Source organism: Coturnix japonica, unplaced genomic scaffold (assembly GCF_054131305.1).
Source record: "Coturnix japonica strain WE unplaced genomic scaffold, WE-NBRP24 Scf073, whole genome shotgun sequence".
NCBI classification, from domain to species: Eukaryota; Metazoa; Chordata; class Aves; order Galliformes; family Phasianidae; genus Coturnix; species Coturnix japonica.
Window position 1 is genome coordinate 52,554 of NW_028188976.1, and position 25,486 is coordinate 78,039.

Here is a 25,486-nt window from a genome sequence, read left to right on the forward strand (position 1 = left end):
GGGGGTGGGTGTTAAATAGGGGTTATAATGGGGGTAGGGGGTTTAAATGGGGGGTTATAATTGGGGGGGGATAGAGGGGGTCTCTTCTAAGCCCCCCCCCCCCCCATAATGTGTTGCCCCCCCCCAATTCAGGCCATAGACGACGACTGCAACCAGACGGGGCAGATGGTGGCGGCCATGTTGGATTGGCCGCAGGTCAGTCATTATTAATTATATGTTAATTAGTGAATGTAATTAATATCATTAATATTAACCCCATATTGGGGGTCTCCCTGCCCTATTAACCCCATACTGGGGGTCTCCAAGCCCATAACCCCATATTGGGGGTCTCCAAGCCCATAACCCCATATTGGGGGTCTCCATGCCCATAACCCCATATTGGGGGTCTCCATGCCCATAACCCCATATTGGGGGGGTCTCCATGCCCATAACCCCATATTGGGGGTCTCCCTGCCCTATTAACCCCATATTGGGGGGGTCTCCCTGCCCTATTAACCCCATATTGGGGTCTCCATGCCCTATTAACCCCACATTGGGGGTCTCCATGCCGTATACACTCCCTTAACCCCATATTGGGGGGGGTCTCCATGCCCTATCCCTTAATACCGTATTGGGGGGGGGTCTCCATACCCTATCCCTTAATACTATATTGGGGGGGGTCTCCATGCCCTATTAACACCATATTGGGGGGGGTCTCCATGCCCTATATGTTCCCTTAATACCATATTGGGGGGGGGGTCTCCATGCCCTATCCCTTAGTGCTATATTGGGGGGGTCTCCCTGCCCTATTAACCCCATATTGGGGTCTCCATGCCCTATTAACCCCATACTGGGGGTCTCCATGCCCTATTAACCCCATATTGGGGGTCTCCAAGCCCATAAACCCCATATTGGGGGTCTCCATGCCCTATACGTTCCCTTAACCCCATATTGAGGGGGGTCTCTATGCCCTTAATACTATATTGGGGGGGGGGGTCTCCATGCCCTATATGTTCCCTTAGCCCCATATTGGGGGTCTCCCTGCCCTATTAACCCCACATTGGGGTCTCCCCTGCCCTATTAACCCCATATTGGGGGTCTCCCTGCCCTATTAACCCCATATTGGGGGTCTCCCTGCCCTATTAACCCCATATTGGGGGTCTCCATGCCCTATTAACCCCATATTGGGGGGGGTCTCCATGCCCTGTATGTTCCCTTAACGCCATACTGGGGGTCTCCATGCCCTATACTTTCCCCTTAACCCCATATTGGGGGTCTCCATGCCCTATATGTTCCCTTAATACCATATTGGGGGGGGGTCTCCATGCCCTATCCCTTAATACCATATGGGGGGGGGGGGTTTCCATGCCCTATATGTTCTCTTAATACCATATTGGGGGGGGTCTCCATGCCCTATTAACCCCATATTGGGGGTCTCCATGCCCTATTAACCCCATATTGGGGGTCTCCATGCCCTATACTTCCCCTTAACCCCATACTGGGGGGGTCTCCATGCCCTTAATACCATATTGGGGGGGTCTCCATGCCCTATACATTCCCTTAACCCCATATTGGGGGTCTCCATGCCCTATACTTTCCCTTAACCCCACATTGGGGGGGTCTCTGTTCCCTATAGGGCACGTTCACGTCCCAGCTGTGTGTGGAGGGGGGGGGCTCATTGCTGCGGGTGCAGCGTGAGGTTGATGGGGGGCTGGAGACCCTCAGGCTGAAGCTCCCGGCTGTTGTGACTGCGGACCTGAGGCTCAATGAGCCGCGATACGCAACGCTGCCCAATATCATGGTATGGGGGGGGCAATGTCATGGTATGGGGGGTATTAGAATATGGGGGGGTGGGGGGGTAAATGGGGGCCCAATGTCATGGTATGGGGGGGGGGGAAATATGGGGGGGGGTTTAATGGGGGTCCAATGTCATGGTATGGGGGGGGCCAATATCATGGTATGGGGGGGGGCAATATCATGGTATGGGGGGGGGGGGTTTAAATATGGGGGGGGCAATATCATGGTATGGGGGGGGGAAATATGGGGGGGGGCCAATATCATGGTATGGGGGGGGGGGAAATATGGGGGGGGTCCAATATTATGGTATGGGGGGGGGGGAAATATGGGGGGGGGTATTAAAATATGGGGGGGGGGTAAATGGGGGCCCAATATCATGGTATGGGGGGGTAAAATATGGGGGGGTTCCAATATTATGGTATGGGGGGGGGGCAATATCATGGTATGGGGAGGGGTAAAATATGGGGGGGGGGTTTAAATATGGGGGGGGCCAATATCATGGTATGGGGGGGGGGAAATAAAGGGGGGGGGTTTAAATATGGGGGGGGGCCAATATCATGGTATGGGGGGGGGGTAAATGGGGGCCCAATATCATGGTATGGGGGGGGGAAATAAATGGGGGGGGTATTAAAATATGGGGGGGGGTATTAAAATATGGGGGGGGGTAAATGGGGGCCCAATATCATGGTATGGGGGGGGGGATTAAATATGGGGGGGGGTATTAAAGTATGGGGGGGGGGGTATTAAATGGGAGGGGGTATTAAAATATGGGGGGGGGGCAATATCATGGTATGGGGGGGTAATTAAATGGGGGGGGGGTAAAATATGGGGGGGGTTAAATGGGGGCCCGGTATCATGGTATGGGGGGGGGGGGGGGCAATAAAGGGGTCCTGGGGGGGGGGGGAGGTCACTGGGGTGGGGGGGTGGCTATGGGGAATCCTATGGCGTGAAGGGGGGGTCAATGGGGGATTTTAAAGGGGGGGGGGTTGTATATAGGGGGGTCAATGGGGGATTTTAAAGGGGGGGGGTTGTATATAGGGGGGTCAATGGGGGATTTTAAAGGGGGGGTTGTATATGGGGGGGTCAATGGGGGATTTTAAAGGGGGGGGTTGTATATAGGGGGGGTCAATGGGGGATTTTAAAGGGGGGGGTTGTATATAGGGGGGGTCAATGGGGGATTTTAAAGGGGGGGGCTGCATATAGGGGGGTCAATGGGGGATTTTAAAGGGGGGGTTGTATATAGGGGGGGTCAATGGGGGATTTTAAAGGGGGGGGTTGTATATAGGGGGGTCAATGGGGGATTTTAAAGGGGGGGGTTTATATAGGGGGGTCAATGGGGGATTTTGAAGGGGGGGGTTGTATATGGGGGGTCAATGGGGACTTTAAAGGGGGGGAGTTTATATAGGGGGGTCAATGGGGGATTTTAAAGGGGGGGGGTTGTATATAGGGGGGTCAATGGGGGATTTTAAAGGGGGGGGTTGTATATAGGGGGGTCAATGGGGGATTTTAAAGGGGGGGGTTGTATATGGAATCCTGACCCCCCCCCCCCCCTATTTTATTGCCCCCCCCATGTAGAAAGCCAAGAAGAAGCCGTTGGAGGTGGTGGATGCTGCTCAATACGGGGGGGTCCCCAACCCCCGTTTAAAGGTGGTGGGGGTCTCAGAGCCCCCCGGAAGGAAAGGGGGGGTCAAGGTGGGAGACGTCCCCACTTTAGTGGCTGAATTAAAGCAGAGCGGATGCGTGCCTTGAAATGGGGGGGGGGTTTAATTAACGTGGGGGGTTAATTAACATGGGGGGGGCTTATAATATTAAGGAAGGGGAGCTCTTTATAATGGACCCCATTAAATTGGGGGGGGGGGCTTCAGAATCTATAGGGTTAAAGCTAAAGTGAGCCCCCCCCCCACCCCATTATACCCCATTATATAGGGATTTAATGGGGGTGTCACTTTGTCCCCCCCCTAAATACAATGGGGGGGTCCAATTATTAAGGGGGGGTCCTATATATTAAGGAAGGGGAGCTCTTTAAAATGGGCCCCATTAAATTGGGGGGGGGGCTTCAGAATCTATAGGGTTAAAGGTAAAGTGAGCCTCCCCCCCCCCCCATTATATATAGGGATTCAATGGGGGTGTCACTTTGTCCCCCCCCCTAAATACAATGGGGGGGGGTCCAATTATTAAGGGGGGTCCTATATATTAAGGAAGGGGAGCTCTTTAAAATGGACCCCATTAAATTGGGGGGGGGGGCTTCAGAATCTATAGGGTTAAAGCTAAAGTGAGCCCCCCCCCCCCATATATATATATAGGGATTCCCAATAATAGGGATTCAATGGGGGTGTCACTTTGTCCCCCCCCTAAATACAATGGGGGGGTCCAATTATTAAGGGGGGGTCCTATATATTAAGGAAGGGGAGCTCTTTAGAATGGACCCCATTAAATTGGGGGGGGGGGCTTCAGAATCTATAGGGTTAAAGCTAAAGTGAGCCCCCCCCCCCATATATATATATAGGGATTCCATTAATAGGGATTCAATGGGGGTGTCATTTTGTTCCCCCCCCCCTAAATATAATGGGGGGGTTCAGTTATTAAGGGGGGGGTCCTATATATTAAGGAAGGGGAGCTCTTTAGAATGGACCCCATTAAATTGGGGGGGGGGGCTTCAGAATCCATAGGGTTAAAGCTAAAATGAGCCCCCCCCCCCATTATATAGGGAATCAATGGAGGTGTCACTTTGTTTTTGTTCCCCCCCGCACCCCGTGCAGTGCCTTTTGGTTCCTACCCACTTCCGGGTGTGTGTGTGGGGGGACTCTAATAAAGGAGCAATGATTTCCGCTGCGGCTGTTTGCCGTCCCTATATCCCCTATAGGACCCCATTGTGCCCCTATATCCCCTATAGGGCCCCTATTGTGCCCCTATATCCACTGTAGGGCCCTCATTGTGCCCCTATATCCCCTATAGGACCCCATTGTGCCCCTATATCCCCTATAGGGCCCCATTGAGCCCCTATATCCCCTATAGGCCTCTATTGCGCCTCTATATCCCCTATAGGGCCCCCATTGTGCCCCTATATCCCCTATAGGGCCCCATTGCGCCCCTATATCCCTTATAGGGCACCTATTGCCGTCCCTATATCCCCTATAGGCCTCTATTGTGCCTCTATATCCCCTATAGCGCCCCATTGTGCCCCTATATCCACAGTAGGGCCCCATTGAACCCCTATATCCCCTATAGGACCCCATTGTGCCCCTATATCCCCTATAGGGCCCTATTGCCATCCCTATATCCCCTATACGACCCCTATATCCCCTATAGGGCCCTATTGCCGTCCCTATATCCCCTATAGGACCCCATTGTTCCCCTATATCCCCTATAGGGCCCTATTGCCGTCCCTATATCCCCTATAGGGCCCCTATTGCGTTCCCTATAGGATCCCATATAAGATCTTTCGCCCCGCCCCCTCGCCGGCTCTGCAGCCAATCACCGTCTGCGGCCTCAACCGTTCGACCAATGACCGAAGCCGATGGGCGGGGCTAAGCCTCCAAACCCCGCCCCTCGCTCTGCGGCTTTCCTCGCGTGACGTCACCAAAGCGCAGCCAATCAGAGCGCGGCGCGGCCCCTGCAAGGGCGGCGCGGGCGACCCCGTGGGTAGCGAGAGGCGGACGGAGCCAAGATGGCGGCGGCGGACGGAGACGATTCGCTTTATCCCATCGCCGTCCTCATCGACGAGCTCCGCAACGAGGACGTGCAGGTACCAACATGGCGGCTCCGGGCCGTTACCAAACCGCTTCCGGTCGGCCTTTACCGGCGGTTATTACCGATGGGATCCGGTTTAACGTGAGCTAGGCCTTTGTGTGAGGATGAGAGGCGAGAGCGGATTGGCTCGCGGCTCCCATTCATTCTGTAAGCCGAGCGCTGATTGGCTGCGGCTCTTCACCACAGAGCGGGGGGGGGAGAGAGCGCCCCGCTTCTCCACGGCGCCCCCTGGCGGTAGGGAAGAACCGCCGTGAGGCGACCAATCAGAGCGCGCGGGACAACCCATGCGGCGGCGTGCAACCAATGGGCGGGCGTCATTTATTGCGCGGCTATAAGACGAGGCCGCCGATTGGCTGCGGTGTGTGGATTGGGGATGATGGGGGGGGGGGGGGGGGGGCTGTTTCTGTAGCCCCCAGACCCATTTTAAAGCCCCCAGACCCATTTATAACCCCCCCCCCCATCCGATTTAGCTCCGTCTGAACAGCATTAAGAAGCTGTCCACCATCGCGCTGGCGTTGGGGGTGGAGAGAACACGGAGCGAGCTGCTGCCATTCCTCACCGGTCAGTTTATATTGGGGGGGGGGGGGGAGAATAAAGGGGGAGGGGCTTAATGGGGAGGGGAGGGGCCTAAAGGGGGCGGGGCTTAAGGGAGGGGGGAAGGGTTAATGGGGAGAGGGTTTAATGGGAAGAGGGGGAGGGGCTTAGAGGGGGGAGGGGCCTAAAGGGGGAGGGGCTTAAGGGAGGGGGGGAAGGGTTTGATGGGGGAGGGGGAGGGGCTTAGAGGGGGGAGGGGCCTAAAGGGGGAGGGGCTTAAGGGGAGGGGGGTGGGGGAGGGGTTTAATGGGGGGGAGGGGTTTAATGGGGGAGGGGCCTAAAGGGGGAGGGGCTTAAGGGAGGGGGGAAGGGTATAATGGGGGAGGGGGAGGGGCTTAGAGGGGGGAGGGGCCTAAATGGGGAGGGGCGTAGGGGATGGGGGGAGGGGGAGGGGTTTAGAGGGGGGAGGGGTCTAAAGGGGGAGGGGCTTAAGGGGAGGGGGGTGGGGGGCAATGGTTTGGGGGGGAGGGGTTAAATGGGGGAGGGGGAGGAGCCTAAAGAGGGAGGGCTTAAGGGATGGGGGAGGGGAGGGGCTTAATAAGGAGGGGGAGGGGCTTAGGGATGGGGGGAGGGGCCTAAAGGGGGAGGGGCCTAAAGGGGGAGGGGCCTAAAGGGGGAGGGGGGAGGAGTTTAATGGGGAAGGGGGAGGGGCTTAGAGGGGGAGGGGCTTAAGGGATGGAAGGGGGAGGGCCTAAACGGGGGGAGGGGGAGGAGTCTAAAGGGGGGAGGGGAGAGGAGTTTAATGGGGGAGGGGGAGGGCTTAGGGTATGGGGGGAGGGGCCTAAAGGGGGAGGGGCTTAAGGGGGGGAGGGGGAGGGGTTTAGTGGGGGGGAGGAGCCTAAAGGGGAGGGGGGAGGAGTTTAATAAGGGAGGGCTTACGGGATGGGGGAGGGTCTAAAGGGGGAAGGGTTTAAGGGATGGGGGGGGATAGGGGGGAGGAGGGGGAGGGGTTTAATGGGGGGGAGGGGGAGGAGTTTAGGGGGGGAGGGGGAGATTAGGGGATGGGGAGAGGGAGGGGGAGGAGTTTAATGGGGGAGGGGCTTAGGGGATGGGGTGGAAGGGGGAGGGGCTTAGGAGGGGGGAGGGTTTAATGGGGGAAGGGGCCTAAAGGGGAGGGGGAGGAGCTTAATGGGGAGGGGCCTAAAGGGGGAGGGGCTTAAGGGATGGGGGGAGGGGTTTAATAAGAGGAGAGGGAGGGGCCTAAATGGGGAGGGGCTTAAGGGAGGGGGGGAAGGGTATAATGGGGGAGGGGGAGGGGCTTAGAGGGGGGAGGGGCCTAAATGGGGAGGGGCGTAGGGGATGGGGGGAGGGGGAGGGGTTTAGAGGGGGGAGGGGTCTAAATGGGGAGGGGCTTAGGGATGGGGGAGGGGCTTAGGAGTGGGGAGGGTTTAATGGGGGGAGGGGCCTAAAGGGGGAGGGTCTTAAGGGGAGGGGGGTGGGGGCAGTGGTTTGGGGGGGAGGGGTTTAATGGGGGAGGGGGAGGAGCCAAAAGGGGGAGGGGCTTAAGGGAGGGGGGGAAGGGGAGGGGTTTAATGGGGGGAAGGGTTTAATGGAGGAGGGGGAGGGGCTTAGAGGGGGGAGGGGCCTAAAGGGGGAGGGGCTTAGGGGATGGGGGGAGGAGTTTAATGGGGGAGGGTTTAATGGGGGGAGGGGCCTAAAGGGGGAGGGGGAGGGGTTTAATGGGGGGAAGGGGTTTAATGGGGGAGGGGGAGGGGCTTAGAGGGGGGAGGGGTCTAAATGGGGAGGGGCTTAGGGGATAGGAGGAGTGGTTTGAGGGGGAGGGGTTTAATGGGGAGGGGGAGGGGCCTAAAGGGGGAGGGGCTTAAGGGAGGGGGGGAGGGGGGAGGGGTTTAATGGGGGGAGGGGCCTAAAGGGGGAGGGGATGGGGGGAGGGGGAGCGGTTTAATGGGGGGGGAGGGCCTAAAGGGGGAGGGGCTTAAGGGGAGGGGGGTGGGGGGGCAATGGTTTGGGGGGGAGGGGTTTAATGGGGGAGGGGGAGGAGCCTAAAGGGGAAGGGGGAGGAGTTTAATGGGGGAGGGGCTTAGGAAATGGGGGAAGGGAGGAGGGGGAGGGGCATAGAGGGGAGGGCTTAGGGGATGGAAGGGGGCGGGGCCTAAAGGGGGAGGGGAAGGAGTTTAATGGGGGAGGGGGCTTAGGGGATGGGAGGAGGGGGATTGGGGGAGGAGGGGGAGGGGTTTAATGGGGGAGGAGTGAGGAGTTTATGGGGGGAGGGGGGAGATGAGGGGATGGGGGTGGGGGGAGGGGCCTAAAGGGGGAGGGGCTTAAGGGATGGGGGAGGGGTTTGGAGAGGGGGGGGAGGGGCTTAGGGGATGGGGGGAGGGGCCTAAAGGGGGAGGGGAAGGAGTTTAATAGGGGAGGGGCTTAGGGGATGGGGGAGGGGCCTAAAGGGGGGGCTTTGGGGGGTAGGGGGGAGGAGGAGGGGAGGGGGTGGAGTTTAATGGGGGAGGGGAGGGGCTTAGGGGATGGGGGGAGGGTTTAATGGGGGGAGGGCCTAAAGGGGGAGGGGGAGGAGTTTAATGGGGGAGGGGGCTTAGGGATGGGGGGAGGGGTTTAGGGATGGGAGGGGGGAGGTTGGGGGAGGGGAGATGAGTGGGAGGGGTTTAATGGGGCCAGGGGAGGAGCTTAATGGGGAAGGGGGAGGGGCTTAGGGGATGGGGGGAGGGGTTGGGAGGGGGAGAAGGGGGAGGGGTTTAATGGGGGAGTGGGAGGAGCCTAAAGGGGGAGGGGCTTAGAGCGGGAGGGGTTTAGGGATGGGAGGGGGGAGTTCGGGGGGGATGGGGAGGGGCTTAAGGGATCGGGGGAGGGGGATGGGGGGGAGGAGGGGGAGGGGTTTAATGGGGGAGGGGTGAGGAGTTTATGGGGGGAGGGGGGAGATGAGGGGATGGGGAGAGGGAGGGGGAGGAGTTTAATGGGGGAGGGGCCTAAAGGGGGAGGGGCTTAAGGGATGGGGGGAGGGTGAGGGGTTAATAAGAGGAGGGGGAGGGGCCTAAATGGGAGGGGCTTAAGGGAGGGGGGAGTGGTTTAATGGGGGAAGGGGAGGGCCAAAAGGGGAGGGCTTAAGGGAGGGGGGAAGGGTTAATGGGGAGAGGGGGAGGGGCTTAGAGGGGGAGGGGTCTAAATGGGGAGGGGCTTAGGGGATGGGGGGAGGGGGAGGGTTTAATGGGGGGAGGGGCCAAAGGGGGAGGGGCTTAAGGGATGGAAGGGGGAGGGGTTTAATGGGGGAGGGGCTTAGGGGATGGGCTGGAAGGGGGAGGGGTTTAATGGGGGGAGGGGCTTAGGAGTGGGGAGGGTTTAATGGGGAAGGGGCCTAAAGGGGAGGGGGAGGAGCTTAATGTGGGAGGGGCCTAAAGGGGGAGGGGCTTAAGGGATGGGGGGAGGGGGAGGGGTTTAATAAGAGGAGGGGGAGGGGCCTAAATGGGGAGGGTCTTAAGGGATGGGGGGAGTGGTTTCAGGGGAGGGGTTTAATGGGGGAGGGGGAGGAGCCTAAATGGGGGGGCTTATGGGATGAGGGGATGGGGGGGAGGGGGAGGGGCCTAAAGGGGGAGGGCTTAGGAGATGGGGGAGGGGGGAGGGGTTTAATGGGGAGGAGTGAGGAGTTTAGGGGGGAGGGGGAGATTAGGGGGTGGGGGGGAGGGGAGGAGCCTAAATGGGGAGGGGCTTAAGGGATTGGGGGAGGGGGATGGAGGGGAGTGGTTGAGGGGGGTGAGGGGAAGGGTTTAATGGGGGAGGGGCTTAGGGGATGGGGGGGTGGGGGGAGGGGCCTAAAGGGGGAGGGGCTTAAGGGATGGGGGAGGGGTTGGAGGGGGAGGGCTTAGGGGATGGGGGGAGGGGCCTAAAGGGGGAGGGGAAGGAGTTTAATGGGGGAGGGGCTTAGGGGTGGGGGGAGGGGTTTGGGGGGGAGGTGGGGAGGGGTTTAATGGGGGGAGGGGGAGGGGTTTAGGGGAGGAGGGGTGAGCAGGGAGGGGCTTATGGGATGAGGGGAGGAGCCTAAATGGGGGAGGGGGGCGGAGCTTAGAGGGGAGTGGGGAGGGGATGGAGGGGGAGTTTGGGGGGGAGGGGCCTAAAGGGAGGAGGGGGGAGTTTGGGGTGGGGAGGAGGGGGAGGGGTTTAGGGGGGAGGGGGAGGAGCTTAAAGGGTGAGGGGGAGGGGCTTAGGGGATGGGGGAGGGAGTGGGGGGAGGGGGAGGGGTTTAATGGGGAGGGGGAGGAGTCTAAAGGGGGGAGGGGGAGTTTGGGGGGGGAAGGGGGGAGGAGGGGAGGGGCTTAATGGCATAGGGGGAGGAGCCTAAAGGGGGAGGGGCTTAGAGGGGGAGGAGGGGGAGGGGTTTGGGGGGGGGGGTGTTTAGAAGGGAGGGGGGAGGATGTTGAGGTTGGATGGGGGGGTAAGTTTGGGTTGGGGGGCACTTCTATGGGGTCTCATACGCCCCCCCCCTTTGTGCCCCATAGACACCATCTATGATGAGGACGAGGTGCTGCTGGCGCTGGCGGAGCAGCTGGGAACGTTCACTGCCCTCGTGGGGGGGCCCGAGTTCGTCCATTGCCTGCTGGTATGGAGACCCCCCCCATATTAAAACACCCCCCCCCCATATTGAACCCCCCCCCCCATATTGAAACCCCCCCCCTATATTGGAACCCCCCCCCCTCATATTGAAACCCCCCCCCTATATTGGAACCCCCCCCCCCCTCATATTGAAACCCCCATTCAGGTCCTTGTTGTTGCCATTGAAGGGGGTTTGGGGTTATAATGGGGGGGTGGGGGGCACTGAGAGCCCTATGGGGGTGTTGGGGTTAATTTGGGGGGGGTCTGGACCCACCTGATGGGCCCCCTTTAAAGCCCCCTTTATGTGGGGGTCAGGACCCACCTGATGGGCCCCCCCTTGTTTAAAGCCCCCTTTATGTGGGGGTCAGGACCCACCTGAATGTCTCCCATTGGTTTGGGGGGGGTCAGAACCCACCTAAAGGACCCCTCCCTTGTTCAAAGCCCCCCCTATATGTGGGTCAGGACCCATCTGAATGTCTCCCATTGATTGTAGGGGGGTCAGGACCCACCTAAAGGACCCCCCCCTTGTTCAAAGCCCCCTTTATGTGGGTCAGAACCCACTTGATGGCCCCCCCCCTTGTTTAAAGCCCCCCCTATATGTGACTCAGGACCCACCTGAAGGTCTCCCATTGATTGTGGGGGGGTCAGGACCCACCTAAAGGACCCCCCTATATGGGTTGGGGGCTTCAGAACCCACCTTATGGGCCCCCACTTGTTCTATGCCCCCATGTGTGGGTCAGGACCCAACTAAAGGACCCCCCCATTGTTCTAAGTCCCATATATAGGGGTCAGGACCCACCTGAAGGTCTCCCATTGGTGATGGGGGGGTCAGGACCCACCTGATGAGCCCCCCCTTGTTCAAAGCCCCCTTTATGTGGGTCAGGACCCACTTGAATGTCTCCCATTGATTGTAGGGGGCTCAGGACCCAACTAACGCCCCCCCCCCCCCTTGTTTAAAGCCCCCTATATAGGGGTCAGGACCCACCTAAAGGACCCCCCCCTTGTTTAAAACCCCCTATATGTGGGTCAGGACCCACCTGAATGTCTCCCATTGATTGTAGGGGGGCTCAGGACCCAACTAACGCCCCCCCCCCCTGGTTCCAAGCCCCCTATATAGGGGTCAGGACCCACCTAAAGGACCCCCCCCCTTGTTCTAAGCCCCCTATATGTGGGTCAGGACCCACCTGAATGTCTCCCATTGATTGTAGGGGGACTTGAAGGTCTCCCATTGGTTTGGGAGGGGGCTCAAGACCCAACTAACACCCTCCCCCCCTTGTCTTTGTCCCCAGCCCCCCCTGGAGAGCCTGGCCACGGTGGAGGAGACGGTGGTGAGAGATAAAGCCGTGGAGTCGCTCCGCGCCGTGTCCCACGAACATTCACCCGCCGACCTGGAGGGTCATTTCGTGCCCCTGGTCAAAAGGCTGGCGGGGGGGGATTGGTTCACGTCCCGCACCTCGGCATGTGGGCTATTCAGTGTCTGCTACCCCAGGGTCTCCAGCCCCGTCAAGGCCGAGCTCAGGCAGTGAGTGGGCTTTGGGGGCCATATTGGGGTCTATGGGGGCCATATTGGGGTCTATTGGGTCATATTGGGGCTTTATTGGGCCATATTGGGGTCTTTGGTGGCCATATTGGTCTATATTAGGGCCTTTGGGGGCCATATTGGGGTCTTTGGGGGCCATTGGTGGCCATTTGGGGTCATTGGGGTCTCTGGGGGCCATATTGGGGTCTCTGGGGGCCATATTGGGGCCTTTGGTGGCCATATTGGTGGCCATATTGGACCATATTGGGGTCTTTGGGGGCCATCTTGGGGTCTTTGGGGGTCATATTGGGGTCTTTGGGGTCTTTGGGGGCCATATTGGGGTCTTTTGGGACCATATTAGGTCCTTTGAGGTCTGTATCGGGTCTTTGGGGGCCATTGGTGGTCAATACGTGGCCTTTGGGGGCTGTATTGGGGTCTTTGGTGGTCATATTTGGGGCCTTTGGGGCCATATTGGGGTCATTGGGGTCTTTGGTGGCCATACTGGGGCCTTTGGGGGTCGTATTGGGGTCTTTGGGGGCCATATTGGGGTCTTTAGGGGCCATATTGGGGTCTTTAGGGGCCATATTGGGGTCTTTGGGGGCCATATTGGGCCATATTGGGGTCTTTGGTGGCCATATTGGGGTCTATGGGGCCATATTGGGGTCTTTGGGGGCCATATTGGGGTCTATGGAGCCATATTGCGGTCTATGGGGGCTGTATTGGGGTCTATGGGGGCCATATTGGGGTCTATGGGGCCATATTGGGGTCTTTGTGACTCTCATGGCGGGGGGGGATTGGTTCACGTCCCGCACCTCGGCATGTGGGCTATTCAGTGTCTGCTACCCCAGGGTCTCCAGCCCCGTCAAGGCCGAGCTCAGGCAGTGAGTGGCCAATATGGGGTCTATGGGGTCCGTATTGGGGTCATTTGGGGTCTTTGGGGCCATTGGTGGTCAATACGTGGCCTTTGGGGGCCATATTGGGGTCTTTGGTAACCATATCAGGGTCTTTGGGGTCCGTATTGGGGTCTTTGGGGGCTATACTGGGGTCTTTGGGGGCCATATTGGGGTCTATGGGGGCCATTGGTGGTCAATACATGGCCTTTGGGGGCTGTATTGGGGTCTTTGGTGGCCATATTGGTGGCCATATTGGGTTATTTGGGGTCTATGGGGCCATATTGGGGTCATTGGGGGCCATATTGGGGTCTTTGGTAACCATATTAGGGTCTTTGGGGGCCATATTGGGGTCTTTGGGGGCCATATGGGGGTCTTTGGTGGCCATATTGGGGTCATTTGGGGTCTATGGGGGCCATATTGGGCCATATTGGGGTCTTTGGGGGCCATTGGTGGCCATATTGGGGTCTTTGGGGTCTGTATTGGGGTCTTTGGGGGCTATACTGGGGCCTTTGGGGGCCATATTGGGGTCTTTGGGGTCATTGGAGGCCATATTGGGGTCATTGGAGGCCATATTGGGGTCTCTGGTGGCCATATTGGTGGCCATATTGGGCTATTTGGGGTCTTTGGGGGCCATATTGGGGTCTTTGGTGGCCATATTGGGGTCTATGGGGCCATATTGGGGTCTTTGGTGGCCATATTGGGGTCTATGGGGCATATTGGGGTCTATGGGGGCCATATTGGGGTCTATGGGGCCATATTGGGGTCTTTGGTGGCCATATTGGGGTCTATGGGGCCATATTGGGGTCTATGGGGCCATATTGGGGTCTATGGGGCCATATTGGGGTCTTTGGGGGCCATATTGGGGTCTATGGGGCCATATTGGGGTCTCTGGGGGCCATATTAGGGCCTTTGGGGGCCATATTGAGACATTGGGGTCTATGGGGGCCATATTGGGGTCTTTGGGGGCCATATTGGGGTCTTTGGGGGCCATATTGGGGTCTTTAGGGTCTTTTGTGGTCCATATAGTGCCATATTGGGGTCTTTGGGTCCATATAGGGCCATATTGGGTCTTTAGGATCTTTAGGGTCCATATAGTGCCATATTGGGGTCTTTAGGGTCTTTAGGGTCCATATAGGGCCATATTGGGGTCTTTGGGATCTTTAGGGTCCGTATAGTGCCATATTGGGGTCTTTAGGATCTTTAGGGTCCATATAGGGCCATATTGGGGTCTTTAGGGTCTTTAGGGTCCATATAGGGCCATATTGGGGTCTTTGGGATCTTTAGGGTCCGTATAGTGCCATATTGGGGTCTTTAGGATCTTTAGGGTCCATATAGGGCCATATTGGGGTCTTTAGGATCTTTAGGGTCCATATAAGGCCATATTGGGGTCTTTGGGATCTTTGGGGTCCATATAGTGCCATATTGGACCATATTGGGGTCTTTGGTGTCCATATAGTGCCATATTGGGGTCATTGGGGGCCATATTGGACCATATTGGTGTCTTTAGGGTCTTTGTGGTCCATATAGGGCCATATAGGGTTTTTGGGGTCCATATAGGGTCATATTGGATCATATTGGGGTCCTTAGTGTCTTTGGGGTCCATATAGGTCCATATAGGGCCATATAGGATCTATGTGGTCCATATAGGGCCATATAGGGTCTATGTGGTCCATATAGGGCCATATAGGGTCTATGTGGTCCATATAGGGCCATATAGGGCCATATAGATCCATTATACCCCCTATAGGTACTTCCGCAACCTGTGCTCCGACGACACCCCGATGGTGCGACGCGCGGCCGCCTCCAAACTGGGGGAGTTCGCCAAAGTGCTGGAGCTGGAGCACGTCAAGGGGGAGATCATCCCCATGTTCTCCAACCTGGCGTCCGATGAGCAGGTATATGGGGTTATATGGGATTAATAGGGTTATATGGGTTATATGGGGTTAATAGGGTTATATGGGGTCATATGGGATGGGATGGAGCACGTCAAGGGGGAGATCATCCCCATGTTCTCCAACCTGGCATCGGATGAGCAGGTATATGGGATTATAGGGGATTAATAGGGTTATATGGGGGGATATGGGGTTATATGGGGTTATATGGGGTTATATGGGGTTATATGGGTTATATGGGGTTATATGGGATCATATGGGATGGGATGGAGCACGTCAAGGGGGAGATCATCCCCATGTTCTCCAACCTGGCCTCGGATGAACAGGTATATGGGGTTATATGGGGTTATATGGGTTATATGGGGTTATATGGGGGGATATGGGGGGATATGGGGTTATATGGGATGGGATGGAGCACGTCAAGGGGGAGATCATCCCCATGTTCTCCAACCTGGCATCGGATGAACAGGTTATAGGGGATTAATAGGGTTATATGGGGTTATATGGGGTTATATGGGGTTATATGGGGTCATATGGGATGGGATCATATGGGATGGGATGGAGCACGTCAAGGGGGAGATCATCCCCATGTTCTCCAACCTGGCCTCGGATGAACAGGTTATAGGGGATTAATAGGGTTATATGGGGTTATATGGGGTTATATGGGGTTATATGGGGTCATATGGGATGGGATGGGATCATATGGGATGGGATGGAGCACGTCAAGGGGGAGATCATCCCCATGTTCTCCAACCTGGCGTCCGATGAGCAGGTATATGGGGTTATAGGGGATTATATGGGGTTATAGGGGATTATATGGGGTTATATGGGGTTATATGGGGTTATATGGGGTTATGTGGGGTTATATGGGGTTATATGGAGTTATATGGGGTTATATGGGTTATATGGGTTATATGGGTTATGTGGGTTATGTGGGATGGGATGGAGCACGTCAAGGGGAGATCATCCCCATGTTCTCCAACCTGGCCTCGGATGAGCAGGTATATGGGGTTATAGGGGATTTATGGGGTTATTGGGGTTATATGGGGTTATATGGGTTATATGGGGTTATATGGGGTTATATGGGGTTATATGGGTTATATGGGTCATATGGGATGGGATGGAGCACGTCAAGGGGGAGATCATCCCCATGTTCTCCAACCTGGCGTCCGATGAGCAGGTATATGGGGTTATAGGGGATTATATGGGGTTATAGGGGATTATATGGGGTTATATGGGGTTATATGGGGTTATATGGGGTTATGTGGGGTTATATGGGGTTATATGGAGTTATATGGGGTTATATGGGTTATATGGGTTATATGGGTTATGTGGGTTATGTGGGATGGGATGGAGCACGTCAAGGGGGAGATCATCCCCATGTTCTCCAACCTGGCCTCGGATGAGCAGGTATATGGGGTTATAGGGGATTTATGGGGTTATTGGGGTTATATGGGGTTATATGGGTTATATGGGGTTATATGGGGTTATATGGGGTTATATGGGTTATATGGGTCATATGGGATGGGATGGAGCACGTCAAGGGGGAGATCATCCCCATGTTCTCCAACCTGGCGTCCGATGAGCAGGTTATAGGGGATTAATAGGGTTATATGGGGTTATATGGGGTTATATGGGGTTATATGGGTTATATGGGGTCATATGGGATGGGATGGAGCACGTCAAGGGGGAGATCATCCCCATGTTCTCCAACCTGGCCTCGGATGAGCAGGTTATATGGGGTTATATGGAGTTATATGGGATTATTGGGGTTATATGGGGTTATATGGGTTATATGGGGTTATATGGGGTTATATGGGTTATATGGGGTTATATGGGTTATATGGGATGGGATGGAGCACGTCAAGGGGGAGATCATCCCCATGTTCTCCAACCTGGCCTCGGATGAGCAGGTTATAGGGGATTAATAGGGTTATATGGGATTAATAGGGTTATATGGGATTAATAGGGTTATATGGAGTTATATGGGGTTATATGGGGTTATATGGGGTTAATAGGGTCATATGGGATGGGATGGAGCACGTCAAGGGGGAGATCATCCCCATGTTCTCCAACCTGGCGTCGGATGAACAGGTTATAGGGGATTAATAGGGTTATATGGGGTTATATGGGTTATATGGGGTTATATGGGGTTATATGGGGTTATATGGGGTATGGGATCATATGGGATGGGATGGAGCACGTCAAGGGGGAGATCATCCCCATGTTCTCCAACCTGGCGTCCGATGAGCAGGTTATAGGGGATTAATAGGGTTATATGGGGTTATATGGGATATATGGGGTTATATGGGTTATATGGGGTTATATGGGGTTATATGGGTTATATGGGGTCATATGGGATGGGATGGAGCACGTCAAGGGGGAGATCATCCCCATGTTCTCCAACCTGGCGTCGGATGAGCAGGTTATAGGGGATTAATAGGGTTATATGGGATTAATAGGGTTATATGGGATTAATAGGGTTATATGGGGTTATATGGGGTTATATGGGGTTATATGGGGTTAATAGGGTCATATGGGATGGGATGGAGCACGTCAAGGGGGAGATCATCCCCATGTTCTCCAACCTGGCATCGGATGAGCAGGTATATGGGATTAATAGGGTTATATGGGATTATATGGGGTTATATGGGTTATATGGGTTATATGGGGTTATATGGGGTTATATGGGTTATATGGATCATATGGGATGGGATGGAGCACGTCAAGGGGGAGATCATCCCCATGTTCTCCAACCTGGCATCGGATGAACAGGTTATAGGGGATTAATAGGATTATATGGGGTTATATGGGGTTATATGGGGTTATATGGGTTATATGGGGTTATATGGGGTTATATGGGTTATATGGGGTTATATGGGATTATATGGGGATATATGGGTTATATGGGGTCATGTGGGATGGGATGGAGCACGTCAAGGGGAGATCATCCCCATGTTCTCTAACCTGGCATCGGATGAGCAGGTTATAGGGGATTAATAGGGTTATATGGGATTATATGGGGTTATATGGGGTTATATGGGATATATGGGGTTATATGGGATCATATGGGATGGGATGGAGCACGTCAAGGGGGAGATCATCCCTATGTTCTCCAACCTGGCATCGGATGAACAGGTTATATGGGGTTATAGGGGATTAATAGGGTTATATGGGGTTATATGGGATTATATAGGTTATATGGGGTTATATGGGTTATATGGGATTTATGGGGTTATATGGGGTTATATGGGATTTATGGGGTTATATGGGGTTATATGGGATGGGATGGAGCACGTCAAGGGGGAGATCATCCCCATGTTCTCCAACCTGGCCTCGGATGAACAGGTTATATGGGATTAATAGGGTTATATGGGGTTATATGGGGGGATATGGGTTATATGGGGTTATATGGGTTATATGGGGTTATATGGGGTTATATGGGTTATATGGGATCATATGGGATGGGATGGAGCACGTCAAGGGGGAGATCATCCCCATGTTCTCCAACCTGGCCTCAGATGAGCAGGTTATAGGGGATTATATGGGGTTATATGGGGGGATATGGGGTTATATGGGTTATATGGGGTTATATGGGGTTATATGGGATGGGATGGAGCACGTCAAGGGGGAGATCATCCCCATGTTCTCCAACCTGGCCTCGGATGAACAGGTATATGGGGTTATATGGGTTATATGGGGTTATATGGGGTTATATGGGGTTATATGGGTTATATGGGGTTATATGGGGTTATATGGGGTTATATGGGTTATATGGGGTCATATGGGATGGGATGGAGCACGTCAAGGGGGAGATCATCCCCATGTTCTCCAACCTGGCATCGGATGAGCAGGTTATAGGGGATTAATAGGGTTATATGGGATTATATGGGATTAATAGGGTTAATAGGGTCATATGGGATGGGATCATATGGGATGGGATGGGATGGAGCACGTCAAGGGGGAGATCATCCCCATGTTCTCCAACCTGGCACCTGCTGGCAGTGGAGGCCTGTGTAAACATCCCCCATATGCCCCCATATCACCCCATATTCCCCCATATACCCCCATATAACCCCATATAACCCTATATAACCCCATATCCCCCCATATAACCCCATATAACCCCCTATATCCCCCATATAACCCCATATAACCCCATATAACCCCCTATATCCCCCATATAACCCCATATAACCTCATATAACCCCATATACCCCATATAACCCCATATAACCCCATATAACCCCATATATCCCATATAACCCCATATACCCCATATCCCCCCATATAACCCCATATAACCCCATATAACCCCCATATAACCCCATATAACCCCCATATAACCCCCTATAACCCCATATCCCCCCATATAACCCCCTATAACCCCATATAACCCCCTATAACCCCATATAACCCCCTATAACCCCATATAACCCCATATAACCCCATATAACCCCATATATCTCCTATCAGGACTCCGTCCGCCTGCTGGCCGTAGAGGCCTGTGTGAACATCCCCCATATCCCCCCATATATCCCCATATACCCCATATAACCCCATATCCCCCCATATATCCCCCTATTACCCCCTATATCCCCCATATACCCTCATATAACCCCCTATAACTCCATATAACCCCATATAACCCCATATCACCCCATATACCCCCATATAACCCCATATTATCCCGTATAACCCCATATACCCCATATCCCCCCATATAACCCCATATAACCCCATATCCCCCCATATAACCCCATATAACCCCATATACCCCCATATAACCCCATATAACCCTATATATCCCCATATAACCCCATATAACCCCATTTAACCCCATATAACCCCCATATAACCCCATATAACTCCATATCCCCCCATATAACCCCATATAACCCCATATAACCCCATATAACCCCATATAACCCCATATAACCCCATATAACCCCATATCCCCCCATATAACCCCATATAACCCCATATAACCCCCTATAACCCCATATAACCCCATATAACCCCATATAACCCCATATAACCCCATATAACCCCATATCCCCCCATATAACCCCATATAACCCCATATAACCCCATATCCCCCCATATATCCCCCTATTACCCCCTATATCCCCCATATACCCTCATATAACCCCCTATAACTCCATATAACCCCATATAACCCCATATCACCCCATATACCCCCATATAACCCCATATTATCCCATATAACCCCATATACCCCATATCCCCCCATATAACCCCATATAACCCCATATCCCCCCATATAACCCCATATAACCCCATATACCCCCATATAACCCCATATAACCTATATATCCCCATATATCCCCATATAACCCCATTATAACCCCATATAACCCCATATCCCCCCATATAACCCCATATAACCCCATATACCCCCATATAACCTCATATAACCCTATATAACCCCATATAACCCCATATAACCCCCTATAACCCCCTATATCCCCCATATAACCCCATATAACCCTATATCCCCCTATATCCTTCTATCAGGACTCCGTCCGCCTGCTGGCCGTTGAGGCCTGTGTGAACATTGCCCAGCTGTTACCCCAGGACGACCTGGAGTCGCTGGTGATGCCGACGCTGCGTCAGGCGGCCGAGGACAAATCGTGGCGTGTGCGGTACATGGTGGCTGATAAATTCACTGAGGTAAGGGACATAAATAACCCTATAGAGCCCCATAGAACCCCATAGAGCCCATAGAACCCCATAGAGCCCATAGAACCCCATAGAACCCCATAGAGCCCATAGAACCCCATAGAGCCCATAGAACCCCATAGAACCCCATAGAGCCCATAGAACCCCATAGAACCCATATGCGGTACATGGTGGCAGATAAATTCACTGAGGTGGGGCCATAGAACCCATAGAAACCCGTAGAACCCCATAGAACACCATAGAGCCCATAGAAACCCATAGAACCCCATAGAAACCCATAGAACCCCATAGAACCCTATAGAACCCTATAGAACCACATATAACCCCATAGAACACCATAGAACCCCATAGAACGCCATAGAACACATAGAACCCCATAGAACCCCATATATCCCATATAACCTCATAGAACCCCATAGAAACCCATAGAACCCATAGAAACCCATAGAGCCCCATAGAACCCATATGCGGTACATGGTGGCCGATAAATTCACTGAGGTGAGGGCATAGAACCCATAGATCCCATAGAACACCATTATACCCCATAACTGACCCCATAGAAACCCATAGAACCACATAGAGCCCCATAGAACCACATAGAGCCCCATAGAACACCATAGAGCCCCATAGAACCCCATAGAAACCCATAGAAACACATAGAGCCCCATAGAACCCCATAGAAACCCATAGAGACCCATAGAACCCCATAGAACCCATATGCGGTACATGGTGGCGGATAAATTCACTGAGGTGAGGGACATAAAACCCCATATAACCCCATATACCCCATAGAACCCATAGAACCCATAGAACACCATTATACCCCATAGAGCCCCATAGAACCCCATAGAGCCCCATAGAACCCCATAGAACCCCATAGAACCCATATGCGGTACATGGTGGCAGATAAATTCACTGAGGTGGGGGACATAAATAACCCCATATAACCCCATAGAGCCCCACAGAACCCCATAGAGCCCATAGAAACCCATAGAACCCCATAGAACCCCATAGAGCCCATAGAACCCCATAGAGCCCATAGAACCCCATAGAGCCCATAGAAACCCATAGAACCCATAGAACCCCATAGAACCCCATAAATCCCCATAGAACCCCATAGAACCACATAGAACCCCATAGAACCCCATAAATCCTCATATCCCCCCATATCTCCCCATATCCCCCATATCTCCCCCGTATCCCCCCCATATCCCCCCATATCCCCCCATAACCCCCCATATCCCCCCATATCCCCCCTATATCCCCCATATCCCCTAACCCCGCCCCATATCTCCCCATATCCCCCCATATCCCCCCCATATCCCCCCATATCCCCCCCATATCCCCCCATATCTCCCCCATATCCCCCTATATCCCCCTATATCCCCCCCATATGCCCCCATATCCCCCATATCCCCCCCATATCCCCCCATAAATCCCCATATCCCCCCATATCCCCCTAACCCTGCCCCATATCCCCCCATATCCCCCCTATGTCCCCCCCATATCCCCCCTATATCCCCCCATATCCCCCCATATCCCTGACCCTGCCCCACATCTCCCCATATCCCCCATATCCCCCCTATATCCCCCCATATCCCCCCCATATCCCCCCATATCCCCCCCATATCCCCCCATATCCCCCATATCTCCCCATATCCCCCCATATCCCCCATATCCCCTGACCCTGCCCCATATCCCCCATATCCCCCCCATATCCCCCCATATCCCCCCTATATCCCCCCATATCCCCCCTATATCCCCCCATATCCCCCCCATATCCCCCCATATCCCCCCTATATCCCCCATATCCCCTAACCCTGCCCCATATCCCCCCTATTTCCCCCCATATCCCCCCATATCCCCCCATATCTCCCTATATCACCCCCATATCCCCCCTATATCCCCCATATCTCCCCATATCCCCCATACCCCTGACCCTGCCCCACATCTCCCCATAGCTGCAGAAAGCCGTGGGGCCGGAGATCACCAAGACGGATTTGGTCGGGGCCTTCCAGAACCTGATGAAGGATTGTGAGGCCGAGGTCAGGGCGGCCGCGTCCCATAAAGTCAAAGGTGAGCAAGAAACCCCATTAAATCCCCATTAAACCCCATTAAACCCCATTATAACCCCATTAAGACCCCATAACTCCCCATTAAACCCCATATAACCCCATTAAAACCCCGTTATAACCCCATTAAAACCCCGTTATAACCCCATTAAACCCCATTATAACCCCATTAAGACCCCATAACCCCCGTATAGTCCCATTAAAACCCCATTATAACTCAATTAAACCCCATTATAACCCCATTAAACCCCATTAAAACCCCGTTAAACCCCATAACCCCCATTAAACCCCATAGAACCCCATTATAACCCCATTAAACCCCATTATAACCCCATTAAACCCCATTATAACCCCATTAAAGCCCCATAACCCCATTATAACCCCATTAAACCCCATTATAACCCATTAAACCCCATTAAACACCATTATAACCCCATTAAAGCCCCACAACCCCATTATAACCCCATTAAGCCCCATTAAACCCCATTATAACCCCATATAACCCCATTAAATGCCATTATAATCCCATTAAACCCCATTATAATCGATAATAACCCCATTAAACCCCATTATAACCCATGAAACCCCATTAAACCCCATTATAACCCCATTAAACCCCATTATAACCCCATTAAACCCCCCCCATAACCCCATTAAAACCCTCCATATGATCCCATATGACTCCTATGGGACTCCATGTGACCCCCCCATGGAACCCCATATGACCCCATGGAACCCTATATGATCCTATATGACCTAATGTGACCCCATGTGACCCTATATGATCCTATATGACCCCATGTGATCCTATATGATCCTATGTGACCCCATATGACCTCATGTGACCCTATATGGCCTTATATGATCCCATATGACCCCATATGACCCTATATGGTCCCATATGGCCCCATGTAACCTTATATGATCCTATATGACCCCATATGACCCCATGTAACCTTATATGATCCTATATGACCCCATGTGATCCCATGTAACCCTATATGATCCCATATGACCCCATATGACCCTATATGGCCCTATATGGCCTTATATGATCCCGTATGACCCTATATGGCCCTATATGGCCTTATATGATCCCATATGGCCCCATATGACCCTATATGGCCTTATATGATCCTATATGACCCCATAGAGTTCTGTGAGAACCTGTCCCCCGACTGCCGCGAGGCCGTGATCATGGGGCAGATCCTGCCCTGCATTAAGGTAATGGGGTCAGTGGGGTCAATGGGGTCAATGGGGGTAATGGGGATAATGGGGGTAATGGGGTCAATGGGGTCAATGGGGTTAATGGGGTTAATGGGGATAATGGGGTCAATGGGGTTAATGGGGTCAATGGGGTTAATGGGGGTAATGGGGTAATGGGATTAATGGGATAATGGGGTTAATGGGGTTAATGGGGTTAATGGGGTCAATGGGGTTAATGGGGTTAATGGGGTCAATGGGGTCAATGGGGTTAATGGGGTCAATGGGGTCAATGGGGTTAATGGGGTCAATGGGGTTAATGGGGGTAATGGGGTTAATGGGGTCAATGGGGGTAATGGGGTAATGGGGGTAAGGGGGGTAATGGGGTTAATGGGGTTAATGGGGTAATGGGGTTAATGGGGTCAATGGGGGTAATGGGGTTAATGGGGGTAATGGGATTAATGGGGGTAATGGGGTTAATGGGATTAATGGAATTAATAGGATTGGATTAATGGAATTAATGGGATTAATGGGATGGAATTAATGGGATTAATGGGATCAAATGGGATGGGGATAATGGGATCAATGGGATCAATGGGGTGGGGTGGGATTAATGGGATCAATGGGATCAAGTGGGATTAAATGGGATGGGGGAAGAGTATTATGGGATGGATGGGATTAGTGGGATAATGGGATGGGATGGGGGGGGTCCTATATTGGGGAGGGTCCTATATTGGGGAGGGGGTCTTCATAGCCATATCTATGGTGGGGGGGGTCATATATTGGTTATGGGGGGGGTCCTATATTGGTTATGGGGGGGTCCTATATTGGTTATGGGGGGGGTCTTATATTGGTTATGGGGGGGTCCTATATTGGTTATGGGGGGGGTCTTATATTAGTTATGGGGGGGGGGGGTCTTATATTGGGGAGGGGTCTCCATGCCCATATATCCCTATAGGAGCTGGTGTCAGATGCCAACCAACACATTAAGTCAGCTCTGGCATTAAGGGGGGGCTTCCTATATTGGGTGGGGGGGTCCTGTATTGGTTATGGGGGGGTCCTATATTGGGGAGGGGTCTCCATGTCCATATATCTCTATAGGAGCTGGTGTCAGACACCAACCAACACGTGAAGTCAGCTCTGGCATCGGGGGGGGGCTTCCTATATTGGGTGGGGGGTCCTATATTGGGGGGGGGGGGGGTCCTATATTGGTTATGGGGGGGGTCTTATATTGGGGAGGGGGGGGTCCTATATTGGTTATGGGGGGGTCCTATATTGGTTATGGGGGGGTCCTATATTGGGGAGGGGGTCTTCATAGCCATATCTATGGGGGGGGGGGGTCCTGTATTGGTTATGGGAGGGTCCTGTATTGGTTATGGGGGGGGTCCTATATTGGTTATGGGGGGGGTCCCATATTGGTGATGGGGGGGTCTTATATTGGGGAGGGGTCTCCATGCCCATATATCCCTATAGGAGCTGGTGTCAGATGCCAACCAACACGTGAAGTCGGCTCTGGCATCGGGG

The 25,486-nt window shown here is 53.8% G+C and overlaps 2 protein-coding genes across 2 annotated transcripts in view; both read left to right on the forward strand.

The window, feature by feature from the left end:
* Positions 1 to 108: 108 nt before the first annotated feature.
* On the forward strand, positions 109 to 4,604 carry LOC146751572 (electron transfer flavoprotein subunit beta-like). Its single transcript, XM_085534001.1, has 3 exons — positions 109 to 195; positions 1,616 to 1,780; positions 3,352 to 4,604. The coding sequence occupies exons 1-3, from the start codon at positions 109 to 111 to the stop codon at positions 3,523 to 3,525; spliced, it is 426 nt and encodes a 141-aa protein (XP_085390127.1). The 3' UTR covers positions 3,526 to 4,604.
* Positions 4,605 to 5,415: 811 nt separating this feature from the next.
* The window catches only part of LOC107307645 (uncharacterized), a 33,419-nt gene continuing 13,348 nt past the window's right edge, over positions 5,416 to 25,486 (forward strand). Inside the window, exons 1-8 of the mRNA XM_085533988.1 lie at positions 5,416 to 5,521; positions 5,997 to 6,087; positions 10,587 to 10,687; positions 11,970 to 12,202; positions 14,840 to 14,987; positions 20,523 to 20,678; positions 22,649 to 22,763; positions 23,913 to 23,983. Coding sequence (XP_085390114.1) covers positions 5,444 to 5,521; positions 5,997 to 6,087; positions 10,587 to 10,687; positions 11,970 to 12,202; positions 14,840 to 14,987; positions 20,523 to 20,678; positions 22,649 to 22,763; positions 23,913 to 23,983 — 993 coding nt within the window. The 5' untranslated portion in view covers positions 5,416 to 5,443. The remainder of the gene's footprint in view (positions 5,522 to 5,996; positions 6,088 to 10,586; positions 10,688 to 11,969; positions 12,203 to 14,839; positions 14,988 to 20,522; positions 20,679 to 22,648; positions 22,764 to 23,912; positions 23,984 to 25,486) is intronic.